General features: G+C 45.1%; 1 protein-coding gene across 8 annotated transcripts in view; it reads right to left on the bottom strand.

Moving 5' to 3' along the window:
- CADPS2 (calcium dependent secretion activator 2) overlaps window positions 1-20,331 on the bottom strand; it is a 1,861,089-nt gene that overhangs the window by 1,558,880 nt on the left and 281,878 nt on the right. For all 8 annotated transcript variants that reach the window (XM_069229895.1, XM_069229888.1, XM_069229890.1 and 5 more), the window contains exon 4: window positions 9,998-10,078. In XM_069229895.1, coding sequence (XP_069085996.1) covers window positions 9,998-10,078 — 81 coding nt within the window. The remainder of the gene's footprint in view (window positions 1-9,997; window positions 10,079-20,331) is intronic.

The raw sequence follows: 20,331 nt of genomic DNA, 5'->3' as shown, positions 1-20,331 counted from the left end.
TTTCTCAGCATCTACAAGGTGTGTAAGCAGGAGGCTGTGACAGCATCAATTTGGGTGGTCATGTTGAGTTGGTGGTCAATGATAATCCTGAGATTCTTGGTATGGTTGTGGGTCAAGTTTTTCCCAGCACCAGATGAGTCTCATTGTAAAGGATGCATCCCGAAGATAACAACTCCTATCTTGTCTGTGTTTAGTTTGAGACAGTTGGTTTTAATCCAGTCTACCAACACGGTCATACTCATGGCAAACTTGGTCCGGGTGCTGGGGGGTCTTGTTAGTCCTCTATTATGTTTAATAATAATTCAGTTTGTGGTCATTGTTAATCAGCTGTAAGTGCATTAACTACATAATAAATCCTGCCTCCTTTATACCCTGGGAGTTGCTGAATCTAGAAACATAGATCTCTGAAACAGATGCTGTGGCACTCAAAGCCATGATACAGCAGGCAGTATTGGTCAGTAAATATTGTTGATAAAATAGCTGACTGGTTCCTATTATGGTAAGTGGAGGGCAACCTAACAGATGTAGATATCTCAGTCTTTGATTCTTTTAAGGGTAGCAGTACAACAATGCTGAATTGGTTAACAGTGACTCCTATTAAAATTGATTTTAACAGCAAGACTGGTAAAAATGGTATCTAAACACAAGTAAATGTGTGAGTCTGCAAAATGTTGCAAAAGGGTTGCCATTTTCACTCGGGTAGTGTTTATACTCTAGATTTAGTTTTTAGCAAATGTGGCTACTGTTACTCTGCAAGAGGAAAGAACTGGGACACTGGAAAGAGGGCAGTCTTAAAATGATAGGGAAGAATCTGTGGGTCTTGGCCCAATTAAGACTGAGGTGAAAATACACGTATGTAAACTTTCTGGAATCTCAACAGAAGCAGTCATCATTGAGATCATGACTTGCCCTACCGCCCCTTACTGGCTCTTCATCATTTCTCTGATCACTGTGTTTTCCCCAACCCCTATTTTGATGAGGAGGCCAATCCCCCCCTGCCTTTGTCCAGTCTTGTCCATATGGTTCCACGTCTGTGGCAGGGATGCTGGAGGTTTCTTTCACCGACCACAATTAGTTTGTCCACAGGGAGATGGCCTGCATGCTCTATGGCTTTCAATGAAAAGGTGGAGACTGGAAGTAGCTTCAGGGAGGATTGGCAAAGGCAGGTAAAGGGTTCAGTGTTGTCTCTGGAGCCAATCCCATTCTGCTACTCACCCCATACTAGGTTTACTGCTGTCAGTGACCAGTGAGACTTAGTAGCATGGCAGGGCATTACATATAATTTTCAGACTGGGAGCAAGTACCACTGCAACATTATTTTAAAGCACTCACCCTCTATTGGAGGCAAAGGGAGGTTTGTGCCACTCTGCCCCAGATTTGTATCCAGATTGCCTCTGTCAATGCAATGCCAAAATCTGCAGACCAGTGTTCCATGTACGTAGTTTTGTCAGGCAAGGAGGTCTGTCTAGGGTGCAAAAAAGACGAGAGACCTTTAGTGGTGTCTCCATCTGACCTCATAACTTCCACCCGCCATCTCTTTTGTCCCTGTTTCCTTGATGTTGGGGAGACTTGGCCAGTGCAGCAATTGAGTAATACAGTAAAGGTCGGCGGGCAGTAACTTAAATCTTTGGTGCATTGGTTTCTGGTCTTTGGGATGCCATTGGAGCATAGTTCGCCAAGGAATAATACGTCAATTTCTACTCATGTTCAGTAACCCCCATCTGTTATCCCCAGGGGGAAGCCTAGTTCCCCCAGCACTGGGGTCAATATGGAAGTATAGGTGGTAACCTGTCTTGTCCGAACTGCCTTATTCCAAAATTGTAGCGTCACATCTGTCACCCAGGAGAAGGGCCCAGTAAGCAGCGTGCCTGTGGGGGCAACCACAACAGCTAGTGTAAAGGGAGCGGTCCTGTTCTTGGTGGCACCAGGGTTTCTCGGCCACTGGGGAGCACATGTGAGGCCTGCTATAAACTGTGCTGCTAACATATATCTTACCATCTCTGGAGCCACCATTTCCCCCTCTGCTGGTCCCTGATCATTTGGGATTTGGCAATTCAGGGTGTTTTGTTATTTTCTATAAATGTCCAGATTTGAGTTTGTATGGATTTCAATAGGTGTAGAAAAATTGTCACTCATAGGCATTGGCAAAGGTATACATTTTGTGGCAGGAAATTAATTGTGATGCAGTTAACCCTGCCTATCCAAGAAATCTCCAGTCGGCCCCACTGAAAGATATCCTTAAACAGGATGTCCAGAATGGAGGGGTACATTACAGTGTTAAAGGTCACGAGTACTGTGAGGAACTGTTTCCCTGAGGTAGTCAATACTGGTTGGCACATTTTTGAACTGGTATCCTGAGGCAATTTTTTCACTGTCTTCTGGATTCTTCTCCACTCCCATCACTTTGACTTCTGGTAATTGATCTTGAAGCCAGACACCTGATCATACGGTCCAATTCTTCGATCAAAAAGGGGAGAGAGGTGGCAGGTTAATCAAGAAACATATGAGATCATCAGTGAAGAGTGACATCTTCACCTGACCCTTTCCAAACCTGTAATGTTTGAGTTGGTCTAATTATGTTGGAACAAATATTTCAGCAATAGAGTGAAGATCATAGGTGCAAGGTTCCATCCCAGGCATGTCCACCAGGTCAGCCTTATTGAATGTAAAATATTAGTTTGTATACAAATTCTAGTGGAGGGTCTCACATGTTTTGCCAGTGTATAGGCCTTAATCTGAGGGCCCGGTCTTGTTTTATCTACAGTTTTAGTTAAACAAGCCTACTCAACACGATCAAATGCCTTCTGCGCATCAAGCAAAAGATGGAGGATCTGTATGTGGTCACTGCCTGGCCTATTAAATTTACCATCAGTCTTATATTATCTTCCGTTTGATGGTCACTGATGAACCTCAACTGATATGGGGATATCAGGTCTGGCCACTCCCCGTTTAGTCTCTAGGTCATATTTTCAGTATAGATCTTGACAACACAATTGAGGAGGGCTATCTGGAAAGAGGACCCACGTTTCTGTACATCTTTTCTGGCTTTGCTATTAGGGTTAGAATGTTATCCATCATAAAAGGGGTGACTTTGTGTGTATTCAAAAAGTTATTTGTCTTTTTTAGATATGAAGGCAGGATTCCAACAAAAGTTTTATAGAACAAATTAGGGAATCCATCTGGAGCTGGCACCTTGATATTGGGAAGCATTTGTATGCCTTGTAAGACCTGTTCCTCTGGGATTGGCAAATCTAATTCCTCCTGGAGTGTGGCCTCAACATCTGAAAAATGTATCTCTGAGAGATATGCATCCTGTAGTGTTTCATTCCTCGACATTGCTCTGTATAAAGCTGTATGGTATTTTGAAAAGACTATCAGTGTTTTCCTGCAATTATAGCAGCAGTACCCGTCGCTATCTCTTATGGTGGTTATATAATTCTTAGTGCTCAGTTGGTGTAATTTATGTGAAAGAAGCCTATCAGCCTCATCACCTCGATCATAATATTGCTACTTTGTTTCTAAGAGTTTACAAGCAGCATTTTGGTCAAGATTGCCTCTAGCCCCCTCTCCCCAGTTATTCACAGAGTCCTTTGCATTTTCCTGTTGCCCAAGTGTTTAAATCCCAATTTTAATTTGTGTATTTCACTCTCTCTGTTTCCAGTCTTTTTGAACGTACAAACTGGAGAAATGTGGTAGTGTGACTAATGAATTCACCTCCGATCACCGATTTTGCGGCATCCCATAGAGTGGCATTACTGATATTGCCGGTCTCATTTTCTTAAAATAATTTTCCAAGCCCTCATTTATATTTTCCCTGAGGACTGTCTCTCAAAAAGCTATTTTATTCATCTTCCACACTCTTCTGGGGACAGGGTCTGAGTAGGTCAACAAGTGCATGACATATACCACATGGTCGAACAGTACCTATGTCCCTATCTTTAAGGATCCCACTCAGAATCTTATTGAGGGGGTGAGAAAGATACGGTCTGTCTGGGAATGGGACTTATGGACATGTGAGCAGAACGTGTAGTCTGTTGCATGGTTGGGCCACCAGAAATCAATCAATTGTAAGTCCTACAGGCCCAGTGTCATAGAAGGTGGTTGGGGGGGGTGCAGTGTTTTCCAATAGGTTTGGGATCTGTCCATTACTGGGTTGAGGGCCACATTAACATCTCCAATCACTATCATATTGACATGAATGGGTGGATAAGAAAGGAAACAGCCAAGAGTAGAAGTGTTTGTTAGGTCCACATACCAACACCATAGTGATGCATCTGTTCACTAATGTCCCTTTGACTATTATTATCCACCCCATCCGAATCTCTATTATTTGTGTCTACCTTTAATGGGGTAGTGGATCCCACCAGTATATCCACTCCCCTGGTTTTAGTCTGCGCATTAGAAAATATCCGGATTGGCACCTCTTAACACCCCCCCGCCAGGAGGCTTCTGTAGGAAGACCACATCTACTTGTTTTGCATGTATTCAGTGGAGTAAAGATTTCCTCTTGACCTGCTATTTAAGACCCTGGACATTCAGGGCGACTAAGATCAGGTTTTGCCTCTTGTCTTGCATAAAGGAAATGGGGCTAGTTGTCTTCTACTGGCCCATATATGTCTAGACACATTAGGCACTCCCATGTCTATCTCGCTAAGTTAAAATCCTGTATTGCAGATTGTTGGGTTGGCTGCCAAGATAACAAACAAACAATACAACAAAAACAAAAATACCTGGTCTGGGGAGGAGTCTCCAGGGTTTCATTCCCCTCACTAGGGTTTTGCCCCACAGTCTCTGGAAATTCCCCAAGTGTAGGATTCTGGTCACCCACTATGTTCGGGTTAGCTTTTCCCGCATCTGCGGTTATGTCTTCTGCCTCGCCATGGCCTGTTCCTTCACCTCTTCTCATTTAGCGTACAAACAAGTTGTTTAGCAAGGCGGGGTATGCTCTTCCATCACAAAGTCGAAAAAAAGTTGTCAAGCCGGTGCCAGTTTCTCAGTTGTGTTGGACTCCATCGACCAGTTGCAGGGGACTCACAACCTCATGTTGCTGCAGGACGTCGCCCCAAGTCATTAAAAGACTGTCTTGGCTCCATGTGTCTCTCCATGGTGTAGGGCTGCCCGGATGGCATCTTTTTTCCATCCCTTATGGCTTGTCTGACTGGGATGAGGCCCATAGGGGAACACTGTTGTTCATTAGCTGCTGGCTGTGCTTCTTTGAATCTGGATTTCCTGGGTTGTTGGTGGCGCCATGCCAGTTTTACATTTTCTGTGTGGCCTCGTCTCGGTCTTGTTCATCGCTCAGTTATAAGAGGTCAATGGTCTCCTGTCTGGTTGAGACTGAGACTTGTTTGTCTTTATATTGAAAGAGGAGGCAGACTGAAAAGCACCAGCGATATGGAATCTTATGGGCATGCAAGTTTAGTCTGTCACTATTTTCAAGGCTTGCCTCTTAAGCAGGGTTAAGCTGAAGATGTCTTGGAAAAGCATCAGAGTGGACCTTAGAATACTATAGGCTCCTTTTGTGTAGCCAATCTCATTATTTCCTCCTTCCAGTTGCATTGGTGCACCCTTGAAAGGATGTCTGGCGTTAAATTGTTCTTGGTTGGAAATGTATTGACCACCATATGAGTGTGATCTAATTCAATTGTGAGTTCATCTGACGTCTCCAGTAGAGATGGGAATAAGTCTTGAACATAGCTCAACAACTCCAAATCTGTTATTGAGTCTGGTATGCGTCTGACACAAATGTTGTTTGCTGCGACCTATGTTCTATGTACTCTGCTTTGAGTGTGAGCCATTTGCATCTATTCTCTTGTTCGGCGACCCGAACTGTTAGTTTATCTCGTTCGTGTGTACCCTCCACTCCGGCAACCGCAAGATGATCCTTTTTCATGTCTGGCCTTTGGCTCACATGGTCAAGCTCACTCAGAGATTTCACTAAGTCCTATCATAGTGGCAAATTCCTTTAGTGAAGGCTGCTATTACCTATTGAATGTCTCCCATAGCTGCAGGTGGAGTCCGTAGTCCCTCGGAGTTCCATCTAAAGAATAATTTAGCCATTCAATATTGGTGAGGAATCGACAGGCTGCTTTTGGGCTCCCTGAAGGTCTCTAATGGTGCGTCCCTTTTTGTCTGCTTTGTGGGTGGCTGTCATTTGGGCTCTTATGAAAGGTGAGTTCATTTGAAGCACTAGTTGTCTTGAAGCTCTCTGTGTAATCACTATATCCGTAACAGATGCTCTTAGTAGGATAAAGAGCAGAGGTGATGCTGGCTGTGGAGAAGATTGTAGGAGTGGGACTCTGTGCCTGGAGTGTCTAGATCCTTCTTAGTGTTAGGGAAGGACTGTAAGTGAGGTGGAGGTCCTGAAAAGCATATGCTGGAGAGTTTGCTTGGGTACCTGGAGTGTGCTCTCTCTGTTTCACAGCTTTTCATCTCGGATCTCTGAGGAGGGTAGGGAACTCTGGCTTGTGCGGTGCAGGGAGAGAAAATATATTTTGAGGGTTCCCATTAAAGGATACTGCAGCCACCATTAAATGAAAACTATTGGTTGGTGAGGGGAATTGTATTTGGAGGCCAAATAAATTGGGTTGGGTAGGCTTGATTTGTCCCTTAGCAACAGTAATGCGAAACTTCTTCTGCAGTAATCCGTAATGAGGTTTTTTGAGGAGATAAGTGGAGACAGATCGCACAGGGCACATATCTAATGTCTAATAAGCCTAATAAGCCCTTGCTTGGAAATTGACTGTTACAGGGATATAGCTGGCATAGTGACCTCCTCTCATCATTAGGCAACTTAGCCCAGTACTATACAACCCTGGTGCTTTCAGTTATAAACAAAGCTACTACCTCCGGCACTCAATTTGCAATGAGTCAGTCAGAACTTTATTAAACAAAAAGAAATTACTTTATGCTAACATCATACTTCCATCACATCTCTTTGTGTGGTACAGTAAATGCATTCCAAAGGTTTTAAAGTCAGAAAAAAAATGTTTTCCTTTTTTTTACATATAGGTGCACTTGTTAAAATCAATATTCCCTTCAGTACTTGTAGTAGTTCATAATATTAGCCCATTGCTACATCTGTCAGGTCCATTAAGACCTGACCAATTTGAGGCACTCCTTCCCTCTATATCATTGTCTTTCCCTAAGCCCGTGCTAACCAATTTTCACAATGTATTATGCAACAGTCTCTTACCTGCCATTTGGCCCATTACGATTTTACATTGTCTATGCCTTCTAATACAGTGCAATAGTTCAGGCCTGTGTTCCTTTTGGGGGGCAAGGTTCTTAAGTCTGAATAGGATGACCCAAAAATGTGGCACTGCTTGACGGTGGAGTAAGGAACCCTTTGAAGTTTACTGCTTGGGCGGTGTGACTCTGTCTTTCTGTTTTAAAGCGTGCAGGCACTGGATCTCTCACCTCTTGGGTGATGGGGTTTACCACGGTGCTTTCTCAGATTATAAGATACTTCTGAGTTAAAGATGGCCATGTATCAAGCAGGTAGGGGTTTCCTCGCACAGATGTCTAAGTGAGAAGTAACACCAATGTGCAACTCCTGTATAGTCATGTCAAGCCTAAATACTGCACTCGCTACTTGCCATTTATAAACCTCACCTCCCAGCACATTCACAAACACCCCTCATGAGATGAGAGAGACAGGAAAGCTACAGAGCTTCTGCACTTGAGGAGAGTAGGTGGATATGACATTCACCGCTGGCAATCAGGATTTATTTGCTGCTTTTCTTGAGTTCCTTGAGGAAGACCACAGAACTGCAGGATTCTCCGCAACAGCAAATAAATCCTGCTAAACATTTGGAGTGGTCAGTGGAGATACAACCCTTGGCTGCATTTTCGCTGTATCTAAAATTGCCTTGGAATTGATGATTTGCACACAGTAAACAAGGGAACCTCTTACATGGTCTATGCTGGGATCTATGGAAGAAGAAATCAGGATCTTTATGTAACCACCTTGATGAGCTATATATGAGTTTGTGTGACTGATTAATTCAGCAATAACAAACAATACAATCTTTATTCACAAGGTCTACTCCCTGCACCTTCAAATTTGGGATTTTTCCAGATTCTGTAGAGACTAGTCCATCCTGACGATGGTACTGATGAGACACTGTGCATGGGATCCACGTCTCCACGTCTAGGCATACCATTCCCACTCTTTGTATACTTGTTAGAAGCTGGACGGGTATGCCCACATTTCTCTGTGAACCCACTGAAACCAAGTTATACCTGGCTGATGAGCTAAAAAATGAGTGACACCAGTCCTAGGTTGCTTGTGTTCAGGTTCAGGAAGGACCTGGTCTGGAGGTTCAGGCTGGGATGAATTGTTCCCACTAGAGAAAAGTCAAGACTGATTTGCATATAACTGTTTCTAATCTGGGGTGTCATGGTATGCAAAATAATGATGGATTGGGATGCAGCCCTGAGGAATTACTAGTGGCTGAGAGTATTTCAAAGATTGCATTGATCTCTTTTTGTATACGTAGGTGTGCAGGTTACTGGACACCACACTAGATATTATCATGATGTTGGAATGTGGGAGGGGGTGGGAGAGAGAAGGGATGTTTCTAGGTTATGGTAGTATTTGTACTATTGCAATAATTAGCTGCATCCTGTTGAAATGTCAATAAAGACTAGGCCCCTCATTACAACCCACCGCGGTTGGTGGTCGGACCACTGCCAATGTGGCGGTCTGACAGACACATTATGACCGTGGCGGTTTTTGCTACGGTCGGACCGCCAGCACCTTCAATTCTCCTACACTGGATGGGCTGGGGGTCCTAAACCACCAGGGCACTGCTGCAAGCAGTGCTGCCCTGTAGAGCATGAGTCCCTTCTCTGCCGGCGCTTACATGGTGGTAGCACTACCAAGTAAAGGCTGGTGGAGACAGGGTGCAGGGGGCCACATGGGGGCCCCTGCACTGCCCATGCACTTGGCATGGGCAGTGCAGGGGCCCTGATGGCCAGCCCGGTCATGCTTTTCACTATCTGCTTTGCAGACAGTGAAAAGCATGATGGGTGCAGGGGCACCCTACGCACCGCACCTTTGCTGCCAGCCCTATTATCAGCCAGCATCAAGGTTGTGGGCTGTTTCCCCTGGGCCAGCGGGCAGAAACAATGTTTCCGCCCGCTGACCCAGCAGGAAACTCTTATTAGTGGCCGCGTGAAGGGGACCGCACTGGTGGTAACCCGACTGCGAGACTTCAGCAGACGTCCATTTCCATCCGCCTAAGTCATAATTAGGGGCTATAAAGGAAAAAAGTGTGCAAGATGTCACTCTGCCAAACTTGGAATTTTTAGGTATTGACACCCATGACTCAGCTAACACCTAAATTACACTTTTTCTCACTTTTGCAATAATTTTCACACTCCATTAGGTAGTTAACTAAGACCTCCCTTTCGATTTGTGTCATCACTGCCTGGACCAACCTCCTGCCAGAACATAACTTATACAACAGTAAACCTGTACTTAAAGTATTGGGAGGTGGGCATGCCAGCGGGGGGAAAATAACTTCCAATACCCTTTGACTGCTGCAGCCTAAGGTTAGCATGCACTCTATGCATGTGGGTCTCACTGTGGCACTTAGTAATGGGTTCTACTGTTGTGAAAGTGCACCAGTACACTGGAAGATTTGTGAGAAAGTATGTTAAAGATCGCTACAGGAACATAACTAAGCTACTTCCGCCTATGCTCAATCAATGTTCTGACCCTATCCACGCATATTCATCCACACATTGGGATGGAAGATGCGATGCAATTATAATGTCTACATTCCAACTAGGAATGTGCTAATTAGAATACATTAAAAAGTCATGACGTACCAAAGTAGAACCCTTCTTTAAATTGTTAGTGGTGAGGAGGATATGCTTTTCATACGCAATCCCAGCTTTGCCAAATAATTCCTATCTTTTCGCCACACGTGTTTGTTAAATCTAAAAAAAGTTATTCCAAGAAATACAGGATCATGAACCATTCAAGTACCTTTGCCATCTGTTCGGCTAGCTGTAAACGCCCATCGAGCTCTCTTCTGATCTGAGCTGCTTGTTCATCTGCGTTATCGAGCTAAATGATAAAAAGAAGACATATTTTACACATTAAATAGTGTAATATAGAGTGATTCTTATTTTTAATTAAATTGTGCAAAGGTGATAATTTTGGCATTAGCCTTTACTTGACAAAATGTTCGGCTACGCAATGTTTCCACATAATATAAAATCAACCACTTTGGCTCTATAGCAACTACTTTCATTGTAAACTTATTTTTGATTGCAAAACTTTTATTGGCATAGTGCTGGTTACAGGAAGAAAGCTCACAGAGATAACAGTATTTACAAAGAGGTATTAATCGGCAAACTGATATAACTGATCCAATCTAAATGTAAAATGGTAAATTAAGTATATACGCAATATGTTCTTTGATAATAAGCAATTGGAATTCTATAACAACGTGCAGCTCATCCTAGCCCAACCTAATTACTATCACATTTAACAAGAAATTAAAAAATAAGCAAACAACGAAAGAGGAATGAAATGAAAGAAAGAAGAAGAAAGAAAAAATATGATTTTCTCACCACTTGTTAGTAGTAAAGGACAAATCATGATATTTGGCTATGCATAACTCTTAACCCTTCAACCTTATGCAGAATCACGTTAAGCCATTTAAACACTTTCTTCGATTACATTGTTTGTAATATGGCCAAGCTTTCTGCATATACTGTAGTGTTCTGTTCAACCTTCAAATGTCATGTGAAATCTTTTGGACTGAAGTGGGGAAAGGTTCGAGAGGTCAGTGACATACCTCTTTTCTTGCTCTTGCGTCGCTCTAAACTCCATTTAAACCTTATGAGCAACCTCCCTTGTATTTTATGATTATTGGCACCTGGAGACACGTTATATTATGTGATGACAAATCTGCTACTTGTGTAGGGCTAGGCACAGCTGACACTTTATTGACGGGGCAGTAAATAAAATAATATTACAAGTGGGACACTTATTGACTCCTCCATGAGTTTTGACTAATGTGAGAGGTGTATAAGTATATTTGTACAGTTTGAAAAATGGCTACTCATGTATAAAAAATAAAAAAAACGATTACGAGAATCAGTGGTAAGATGAAAACAAATATGAGTGTTCGAGGGTAACTACATACCTGCTACAATGGTGAGAGTGCACACTGCAGGAGCGCGCCCTCACTTGAGGTACTGCTGTGCTTATCACCAGTGCTGACAAAGGATGTGGTAGCCTTGCTGCAGATGCATGTCCTATTTAGTATTTACTATGAGTAATTATTTCCAACTATGTATAAATAAAGTCATAATTTGAAAAGATAGCAGGATTAGCCTACCACTCTCACAATCGTAATCAGAGCTCCACTATTGTATTTATTGTCTCACACTCTTGTATATATTAACACTAGGGCATAATTTGAAATACGCTTGAGTAATAATGCTATCTCTCCTGCTTGGGTAATAAAGAGGAAGTTGGGGGGGTGGGAGTAAATCCTACCGTGAGAGCACGTTTTGTGACTTCAAGCAGCCCTCGTGCTCACTATTCATGTTCTGCTGCATTTAGCACTATTTCGTTGTGCAAAACGAAACCTTGCATCAATTGTAGACGCGTGGGTGCATTTTGCACTAAGAAAATAGAGCCAAATGCCAGAACTCCAAGAGAACATTTAGGGCCTCGTTCCGATTCTCCAGATTCGTGGATGGCAGACCCCCCACATTACAACCCTGGGGGTTGAGTTACCAGGGAACCGCCAGCTGTGACAGGGTCAGACATCCCGGTGATCTGGAGGTTGGTGGCGGTCCTAATCTGCAGGCTGCCCTGGGGATTACAACCTCATTCTGCGCCAGCCTTTTCATGGGGGTAGCACTGCCATGAAAAGGCTGGCGGAGAACGGGTCCAGATGGCCCAAAGGTGGCATGGGCAGTGCAGGTGCCCCCCTGGCCTGCACTATCACTATGCAGACAGTGAACATTGCGAGGGTGCTCGTGCACCCTCCTGACCACAGCATTGCTGCTGACTCGATTATGACCCGGAGACAATGTTGTAGCCTGTTTCCCACTAGGCAAGCAGACGGAAACTCAGGTTTCCACCCGCTGACTTAGCAGGAAACTCTTAATGGGGCTGGCGGGGAGGTAGCCTGTGTGTCACCAACCACCCTATAAGAAGTTCGGTAGGCAGTTAAAACTATCTGCCGAAATCATAATGACCCCCTTGGTGTTACTTCTTAGCACAAAATGAATTCCCAGGCCAATTTTAGAGATGAGGGGTGCATTTTGAGCAAAGAACATAATGCATAGAGCAAGTTAGGGGAAAATCCTACCCCAAGAACACCTATAGCAATCGCAAGCAGCTGCTCACTATTTGTGTTCTGCTGCATTTAGCGCTATTTCTTAGTGCAAAATTGTAGGAGGCTGGACTGGCTTGTAGTGAGTACCAAGGGGTACTTGCACCTTGCACCAGGCCCAGTTATCCCTTATTAGTGTATAGGGTGTCTAGCAGCTTAGGCTGATAGATAATGGTAGCTTAGCAGAGCAGCTTAGGCTGAACTAGGAGACGTGTGAAGCTACTACAGTACCACTTAGTGTCATATGCACAATATCATAAGAAAACACAATACACAGTTATACTAAAAATAAAGGTACTTTATTTTTATGACAATATGCCAAAGTATCTTAGAGTGTACCCTCAGTGAGAGGATAGGAAATATACACAAGATATATATACACAATAGCAAAAATATGCAGTATAGTCTTAGAAAACAGTGCAAACAATGTATAGTTACAATAGGATGCAATGGGGAAACATAGGGATAGGGGCAACACAAACCATATACTCCAAAAGTGGAATGTGAACCACGAATGGACCCCAAACCTATGTGACCTTGTAGAGGGTCGCTGGGACTATTAGAAAATAGTGAGAGTTAGAAAAATAACCCTCCCCAAGACCCTGAAAAGTGAGTGCAAAGTGCACTAAAGTTCCCCTAAGGACAAAATAGTCATGTTAGAGGAATAATGCAGGAAAGACACAAACCAGCAATGCAACAACTGTGGATTTCCAATCTAGGGTACCTGTGGAACAAGGGGACCAAGTCCAAAAGTCACAAGCAAGTCGGGGATGGGCAGATGCCCAGGAAATGCCAGCTGCGGGTGCAAAGAAGCTTCGACTGGGCAGAAGAAGCTGAGGTTTCTGCAGGAACGAAAAAGGGCTAGAGACTTCCCCTTTGGTGGACAAATCCCGCTCGCCTTGGAGAGTCGTGCAGAAGTGTTTTCCCGCCGGAAGGACGCCAACAAGCCTTGCTACACGCAAATCGTGCGTTTGGCGTTTTTGGACGCTGCTGGGGCCCAGGAGGGACCAGGAGGTCGCAAATTGGACCTGAAGAGAGAGGGGACGTCGAGCAAGACAAAGAGCCCTCACTGAAGCAGATAGCACCCGGAGAAGTGCCAGAAACAGGCACTACGAGGATGCGTGAAACGGTGCTCGCCGAAGTTGCACAAAGGAGTCCCACGTCGCCGGAGACCAACTTAGAAAGTCGTGCAATGCAGGTTAGAGTGCCGTGGACCCAGGCTTGGCTGTGCACAAAGGATTTCCGCCGGAAGTGCACAGGGGCCGGAGTAGCTGCAAAGTCGCGGTTCCCAGCAATGCAGCCCAGCGAGGTGAGGCAAGGACTTACCTCCACCAAACTTGGGCTGAAGAGTCACTGGACTGTGGGGGTCACTTGGACAGCGTCGCTGGATTCGAGGGACCTCGCTCGTTGTGCTGAGAGGAGACCCAAGGGACCGGTAATGCAGCTTTTTGGTGCCTGCGGTTGCAGGGGGAAGATTCCGTCGACCCACGGGAGATTTCTTCGGAGCTTCTGGTGCAGAGAGGAGGCAGACTACCCCCACAGCATGCACAAGCAGGAAAACAGTCGAGAAGGCGGCAGGATCAGCGTTACAGAGTTGCAGTAGTCGTCTTTGCTACTATGTTGCAGGTTTGCAGGCTTCCAGCGCGGTCAGCGGTCGATTCCTTATCAGAAGGTGAAGAGGGAGATGCAGAGGAACTCGGCTGAGCTCATGCATTCGTTATCTAAAGTTTCCCCAGAGACAGAGACCGTAAATAGCCAGAAAAGAGGGTTTGGCTACCTAGGAGAGAGGAGAGGCTACTAACACCTGAAGGAGCCTATCACAAGGAGTCTCTGACGTCACCTGGTGGCACTGGCCACTCAGAGCAGTCCAGTGTGCCAGCAGCACCTCTGTTTCCAAGATGGCAGAGGTCTGGAGCACACTGGAGGAGCTCTGGACACCTCCCAGGGGAGGTGCAGGTCAGGGGAGTGGTCACTCCCCTTTCCTTTGTCCAGTTTCGCGCCAGAGCAGGGGCTAAGGGGTCCCTGAACCGGTGTAGACTGGCTTATGCAGAATTGGGCACATCTGTGCCCAAGAAAGCATTTCCAGAGGCTGGGGGAGGCTACTCCTCCCCTGCCTTCACACCATTTTCCAAAGGGAGAGGGTGTCACACCCTCTCTCAGAGGAAGTTCTTTGTTCTGCCATCCTGGGCCAGGCCTGGCTGGACCCCAGGAGGGCAGCTGCCTGTCTGAGGGGTTGGCAGCAGCAGCAGCTGCAGTGAAACCCCAGGAAGGGCAGTTTGGCAGTACCAGGGTCTGTGCTACAGACCACTGGGATCATGGAATTGTACCAACAATGCCAGGATGGCATAGAGGGGGCAATTCCATGATCATAGACATGTTACATGGCCATATTCGGAGTTACCATGGTGAAGCTACATATAGGTAGTGACCTATATGTAGTGCATGCGTGTAATGGTGTCCCCGCACTCACAAAGTTCAGGGAATTGGCTCTGAACAATGTGGGGGCACCTTGGCTAGTGCCAGGGTGCCCTCACACTAAGTAACTTTGCACCTAACCTTTACCAGGTAAAGGTTAGACATATAGGTGACTTATAAGTTACTTAAGTGCAGTGTAAAATGGCTGTGAAATAACGTGGACGTTATTTCACTCAGGCTGCAGTGGCAGGCCTGTGTAAGAATTGTCAGAGCTCCCTATGGGTGGCAAAAGAAATGCTGCAGCCCATAGGGATCTCCTGGAACCCCAATACCCTGGGTACCTCAGTACCATATACTAGGGAATTATAAGGGTGTTCCAGTAAGCCAATGTAAATTGGTAAAAATGGTCACTAGCCTGTTAGTGACAATTTGAAAGTAATGAGAGAGCATAACCACTGAGGTTCTGGTTAGCAGAGCCTCAGTGAGACAGTTAGGCACCACACAGGGAACATATACATGCACACCTATGAGCACTGGGGCCCTGTGTGACAGGGTCCCAGTGACACATACATATAGGCCACAAACCTATGAGCACTGGGGTCCTGACCAGCAGGATACCAGTGACACATAACAAACATACTGAAAACATAGTGTTTTCACTATGAGCACTGAGGCCTGGCTATCAGGATCCCAGTGAGACAGTGAAAACAGTGACAAACATCCTGACATACACTCACAAACAGGCCAAAAGTGGGGGTAACAAGGCTAGAAAGAGGCTACCTTCTCACAAAAATGCATTCTTACGGCCATTTTGTGTGAGGGTGTGCATTTTTCCGTTAAGAAGTAGTGCTAAATGCAGAATTACTCTTCATGCATAATTATGCACAACCACATGGAATGTTTTTTAAATTCCACATGATTATTTTATAATGAATTACAAGAGTTACGCCGACCCCTAGTTATAACCACACAAAAGACCAATGACACTGGAAAATAACGTTGTTTAGATTTCTTTTGTATATTACATTAGAAAACACAGAAAAACAGTACATCATCTTTCATTTGTACACAAAGTCCTGTTTTGCCTTTTAAAGTGTCAAACGCGTATTCCAGTTCGGATTAATTGTACAAGGAGGAAAGAAAAAGGAAAAAAAGATTTACATTTGTTTGCTTACCAAATTTGAATCATTTAATTTTCTAAATTTGCCATTTTCTTACAACAGAAGGAAGTATTTGAGGACACGTTTTTAAATGAGTAGGAAATGACCAACTTGGATGGAAGATTGTGAATATACCTAATATTCAATGTTATGCCTTCCAAGATATTTCTTTCTTTGTGCACTCGGACCTTAGAATATGCTTTAGGTTTCAAATTGTATTCTTGTTTTTTTCTTTTATTATCTAATATTTAAATAGTATTATTTTGTTCTGTCACGTTATTTTGGTTTTGTCTATATTGGGCGATGAGTTATGCTGATACTTTCTACATAACTGCAGAAACCTCAATCTATTTGTATGTCCATTTTTGGAGCATAGGACGCAGGCCTAACAGGACCTGGGTGCTATTGCTGACAACGTGCTACATTAATCTAATTTACTTGAATTTTTAAGCCACTCATCCAAATGCAAACTTTGGCTTATATCTGGTCTACCACAACTTAAGGATAGAATGGCTACATTTAAACCCCTAAAACAAAGTTCAACATATGGCGAAGCACAAACAAAGTCGTTGTCTCTAAGGAGAGGAATTAATAAAGATGAACCCCGAAGATCTAGGTTAGTTGCTAAATTAATCAGAGACAGACTTTATTCCAAACTTCAGTCACACTCACAGGAATAAAACATGTCGGAAAGTGAGCCAGACTCTTTACCTTATCCCCATCAAGAATAGTCCGCACAGAATCAGCAAAGATACGGATTGAGGGTCAATACTTTTTGAAAATATTTTATAGCTTTGTCAAGTAAAGTTTCAAATCTAAAGTGCTCAAGAGATTATCATACAAAGTAGATGCCCCTTTCAGGAATTTCCATAGTATGGTCAAGCTCATTGGATCAAGGATCACATACAGATGGATGAGAGACCCCAAAGACCTTAACCTCTTAAGTGCGGGCGTCGGCACACACCCTCCCTGGTGCGGGTCACGACCAGTGGCCGACACCAGGAAGGGCATTAATAAATCCTCGGGTGCGTTGCACCCGAGGATTTTTTTTTCCTTCCTGAAAGTGTTTCCTGGCCCCCGGTCGCAGCTGTGCTGCGATCGGGGGCCAGGAAACACTTTCAGGTTTCCTGGCTCCCCCGATCGCAGCACAGCTGCGATCGGGTGGGTCAGGAAACAGTTTGAAAAGGCCTCGTAAGAAAGGGGAGACTCTCCCCTTTCTTACGAGGCCTTCTGAAACAGTTTCAGAAGGCCTCGTAAGAAAGGGGAGAGTCTCCCCTTTCTTATGAGGCCTTCTGAAACGGTTTCCTGGCCCCCGATCGCAGCACAGCTGCGATCGGGGGCCAGGAAACCCCACTAGACACCAGGGATTTCACTTTTGGGGGGCGCCCCCCCCCGGAAAATGGGACGCCCCCCCCCCCGGCATAATTTTCTTAAAAAAAAAAAAAGGTAGGTGCCCCCTGGGGGGGGGGGGGGGCGCGATCGTGCTCCCCCCCAGGGGATTTAAAAAAAAAAAAAAAAAAAAAATACAAACAAAAAAAATGAAATGACAGGGGGTCGCCCGTGGGCAGGGTGACCCCCTGTGGGGGCAATTTTTTTTTTAGATGTTGTAGGGTTTCCCTGGGGGCCATTTTGGCCCCCAAGGAAACCATACAACAACTAAAAAAAAATATATGTATATATCTATATATATATATCTATGTAGATAGATATATCTAGGTACATGGATATATCTATAGATATATCTATGTAGATATATATTTATATATATATATATATATATATAGGTAGATCTGTATCAAAGAGATTTATAAAGCGCGCTACTCACCTGTGAGGGTCTCAAGGCGCTGGGGGGGGGGACGGGGGGGAGGGAAAGGGGCTAGGAGGTTCACTGTTCAAAAAGCCAGGTTTTGAGGCCCTTCCTGAAAAGAAGTAGGTTTTGGGTCTTGCGAATGTGGGTTGTGAGTGCGTTCCATGTTTTGGGTGCAATGTAGGAGAAGGATCTGCCCCCGGTGGTGGTGTGTTTGATGCGGGGGTCAGAGGCGAGAGAGAGGTCAGCTGAACGGACGTTTCGTGTGGGGGTGTGGAAGGTGACTCTCGTTGAGGTAGGCAGGGCCTGTGTTGTGGAGTGATTTGTGTGTGAGGATGAGGATCTTGAAGGTGATCCTTTTGTCAATGGGGAGCCAGTGGAGGGATTTGAGGTGTGGAGAGATGTGTTCGTGTCGGTGGAGGTCGAGGATGAGTCGTGCTGCTGAGTTCTGGATGCGTGTAGTTTGCACTTGAGTTTTAGAGTGGTGCCGGCGTAGAGGGCGTTTCTGTAATCAAGCCTGCTGCTGATGAGTGCGTGAGTGACAGTTTTTCTGGTCTCTGTGGGGATCCATTTGAATGTTTTTCAGTATACGGAGTTTGTTGAAGCATGAGGAGGTAAGAGCGTTGATTTGTTGGGTCATAGAGAGGGAGGAGTCTAGGATGATGCTGAGGTTGCGTGCGTAGTTGGCGGGGGTGGGTGCAGGGCCTAGCGTGGTGGGCCACCATGGGGGGTCCCAGGTTTTTTTGGTGAGGGCCAAAGAGGATTATTTCAGTTTTGCTTGAGTTGAGTTTCAGGTGGTTGGCTGTCATATATACATCACTTATGTCAATATGTGTGTGGTTTCCCTGGGGGGAAAAGGGTCCGACTTGTCTAGTGGCAGTTTTAGTGCCATAAAGAAGCGCAGAAGGTTTATATGCCTACTGCAAAGAGCACATCTGTATTTTATGTAAATAGCTGAGTACATTAGTAAAGTCTATGGAGAGATGAAGGGCACTTTTGCTGGGTGGTAATGAGGGAATCCGAGGAGGAGGGAGTGGGAGCACCAATAATGATTGTTGGACTGGGCGCAGGAGGTGCTAAAGACTGTGACGAATGGTATGTGACAAGGTGTTTTTTGAGTGTCTTGAAAGTACGTGCTGATAGAGGGAAGAAGCGCAGGTAAGGTGGCCTCTACTGTTGCACGTATCTCACACACACCATCGATTTTGTGACTGTCTACGTAGGCTAGTGTTTTAGAGCAACAGTTTAGCCAATAGCAGAGATGGCATCTTGATGGATGACTGCTGCCTGCACTCGGGTTATAGAGGACCGCTCTGACATAGGATCAGAGACTGAGACATCAGATACTGAGACAGCATCTGAGGGATAGGACAATGGCGCAGACTCTGGGAGTGATTTTTCAGTCAGAGGAGTCCCATTCGAAAACTCCTCTTCCAGTACATTACAAGGGAGGTGATGAGGACTGTCCTGCTGTCCCTTCGCAAGCTGTTCGTGCAACTGGGTAATAGTGGGTTAGGCCAACCCAGAGAGCAGGTGAATGCGGCGGCAAGCAGAGAGAGAGTGCTCTCTTGGGAGCTCACCAATTTAGTTCAGCCCCAAATTCCACCACCCAAATCATATTGTGGAGACATCAAAATTGTCTATGGCAAAACAAACTGGTTTTGTAAGGCAGGCACCTGTGTTTTTGGTCCTGGATTCGGCGGCCATATAGAGAAACACACTAAACCCAAACATTTCTGGAAACTAGACATTCGGGGGAGTCCACAGAGGTGTGACTTGTGTGGATTCCCCAAAGTTTTCTTACCCAGAATACCCTGCAAAGCTGAAATGTTGAAAAAAAACTCTATTTTTCTCGCATTTCTGTCACACAAACTACAGGAATATGCTGGGATCCACAACATTCCTACCACCCAGTGACTCCTCACCTGTCCTGATAAAAACACTACCCCACTTGAGTGCCTACACCTAGTGCCTGTGTCAGGAATGGATCACCCCAGGGTCAACAGCTGCCTCACGTAAGGACCAACATTGACCGTTGTGTGATCTATTCCTGTCGCAGGCACCAGGCCTAACCACACAAGTGAGGTATCATTTTTATCGGGAGACTTAGGGGAACGCCGGGTGGAAGGAAATTTGTGGCTCCTCTCAGATTCCAGAACTTTCTGTCACCGAAATGTGAGGAAAACTTGTTTTTTTGGCCACTTTTTGAGGTTTGCAAAGGATTCTGGGTAACAGAACCTGGTCCGAGCCCCACAAGTCACCTCATCTTGGATTCCCCTGGGTTTCTAGTTTTCAAAAATGTGCTGGTTTGCTAGGTTTCCCCAGGTGCCGGCTGAGCTAGAGGCCAAAATCCACAGGTAGGCACTGTTTTCTATGAAAAAATTTGATGTGTCCACGTTCTGTTTTGGGGCATTTCCTGTCGCGGGCGCTACGCCTACCCACACAAGTGAGGTATCATTTTTATCGGGAGACTTAGGGGAACGCCGGGTGGAAGGAAATTTGTGGCTCCTCTCAGATTCCAGAACTTTCTGTCACCGAAATGTGAGGAAAACTTGTTTTTTTGGCCACTTTTTGAGGTTTG

Source organism: Pleurodeles waltl, chromosome 4_1 (assembly GCF_031143425.1).
Source record: "Pleurodeles waltl isolate 20211129_DDA chromosome 4_1, aPleWal1.hap1.20221129, whole genome shotgun sequence".
NCBI classification, from domain to species: Eukaryota; Metazoa; Chordata; class Amphibia; order Caudata; family Salamandridae; genus Pleurodeles; species Pleurodeles waltl.
This window is presented reverse-complemented; position numbering and strand designations above follow the sequence as displayed.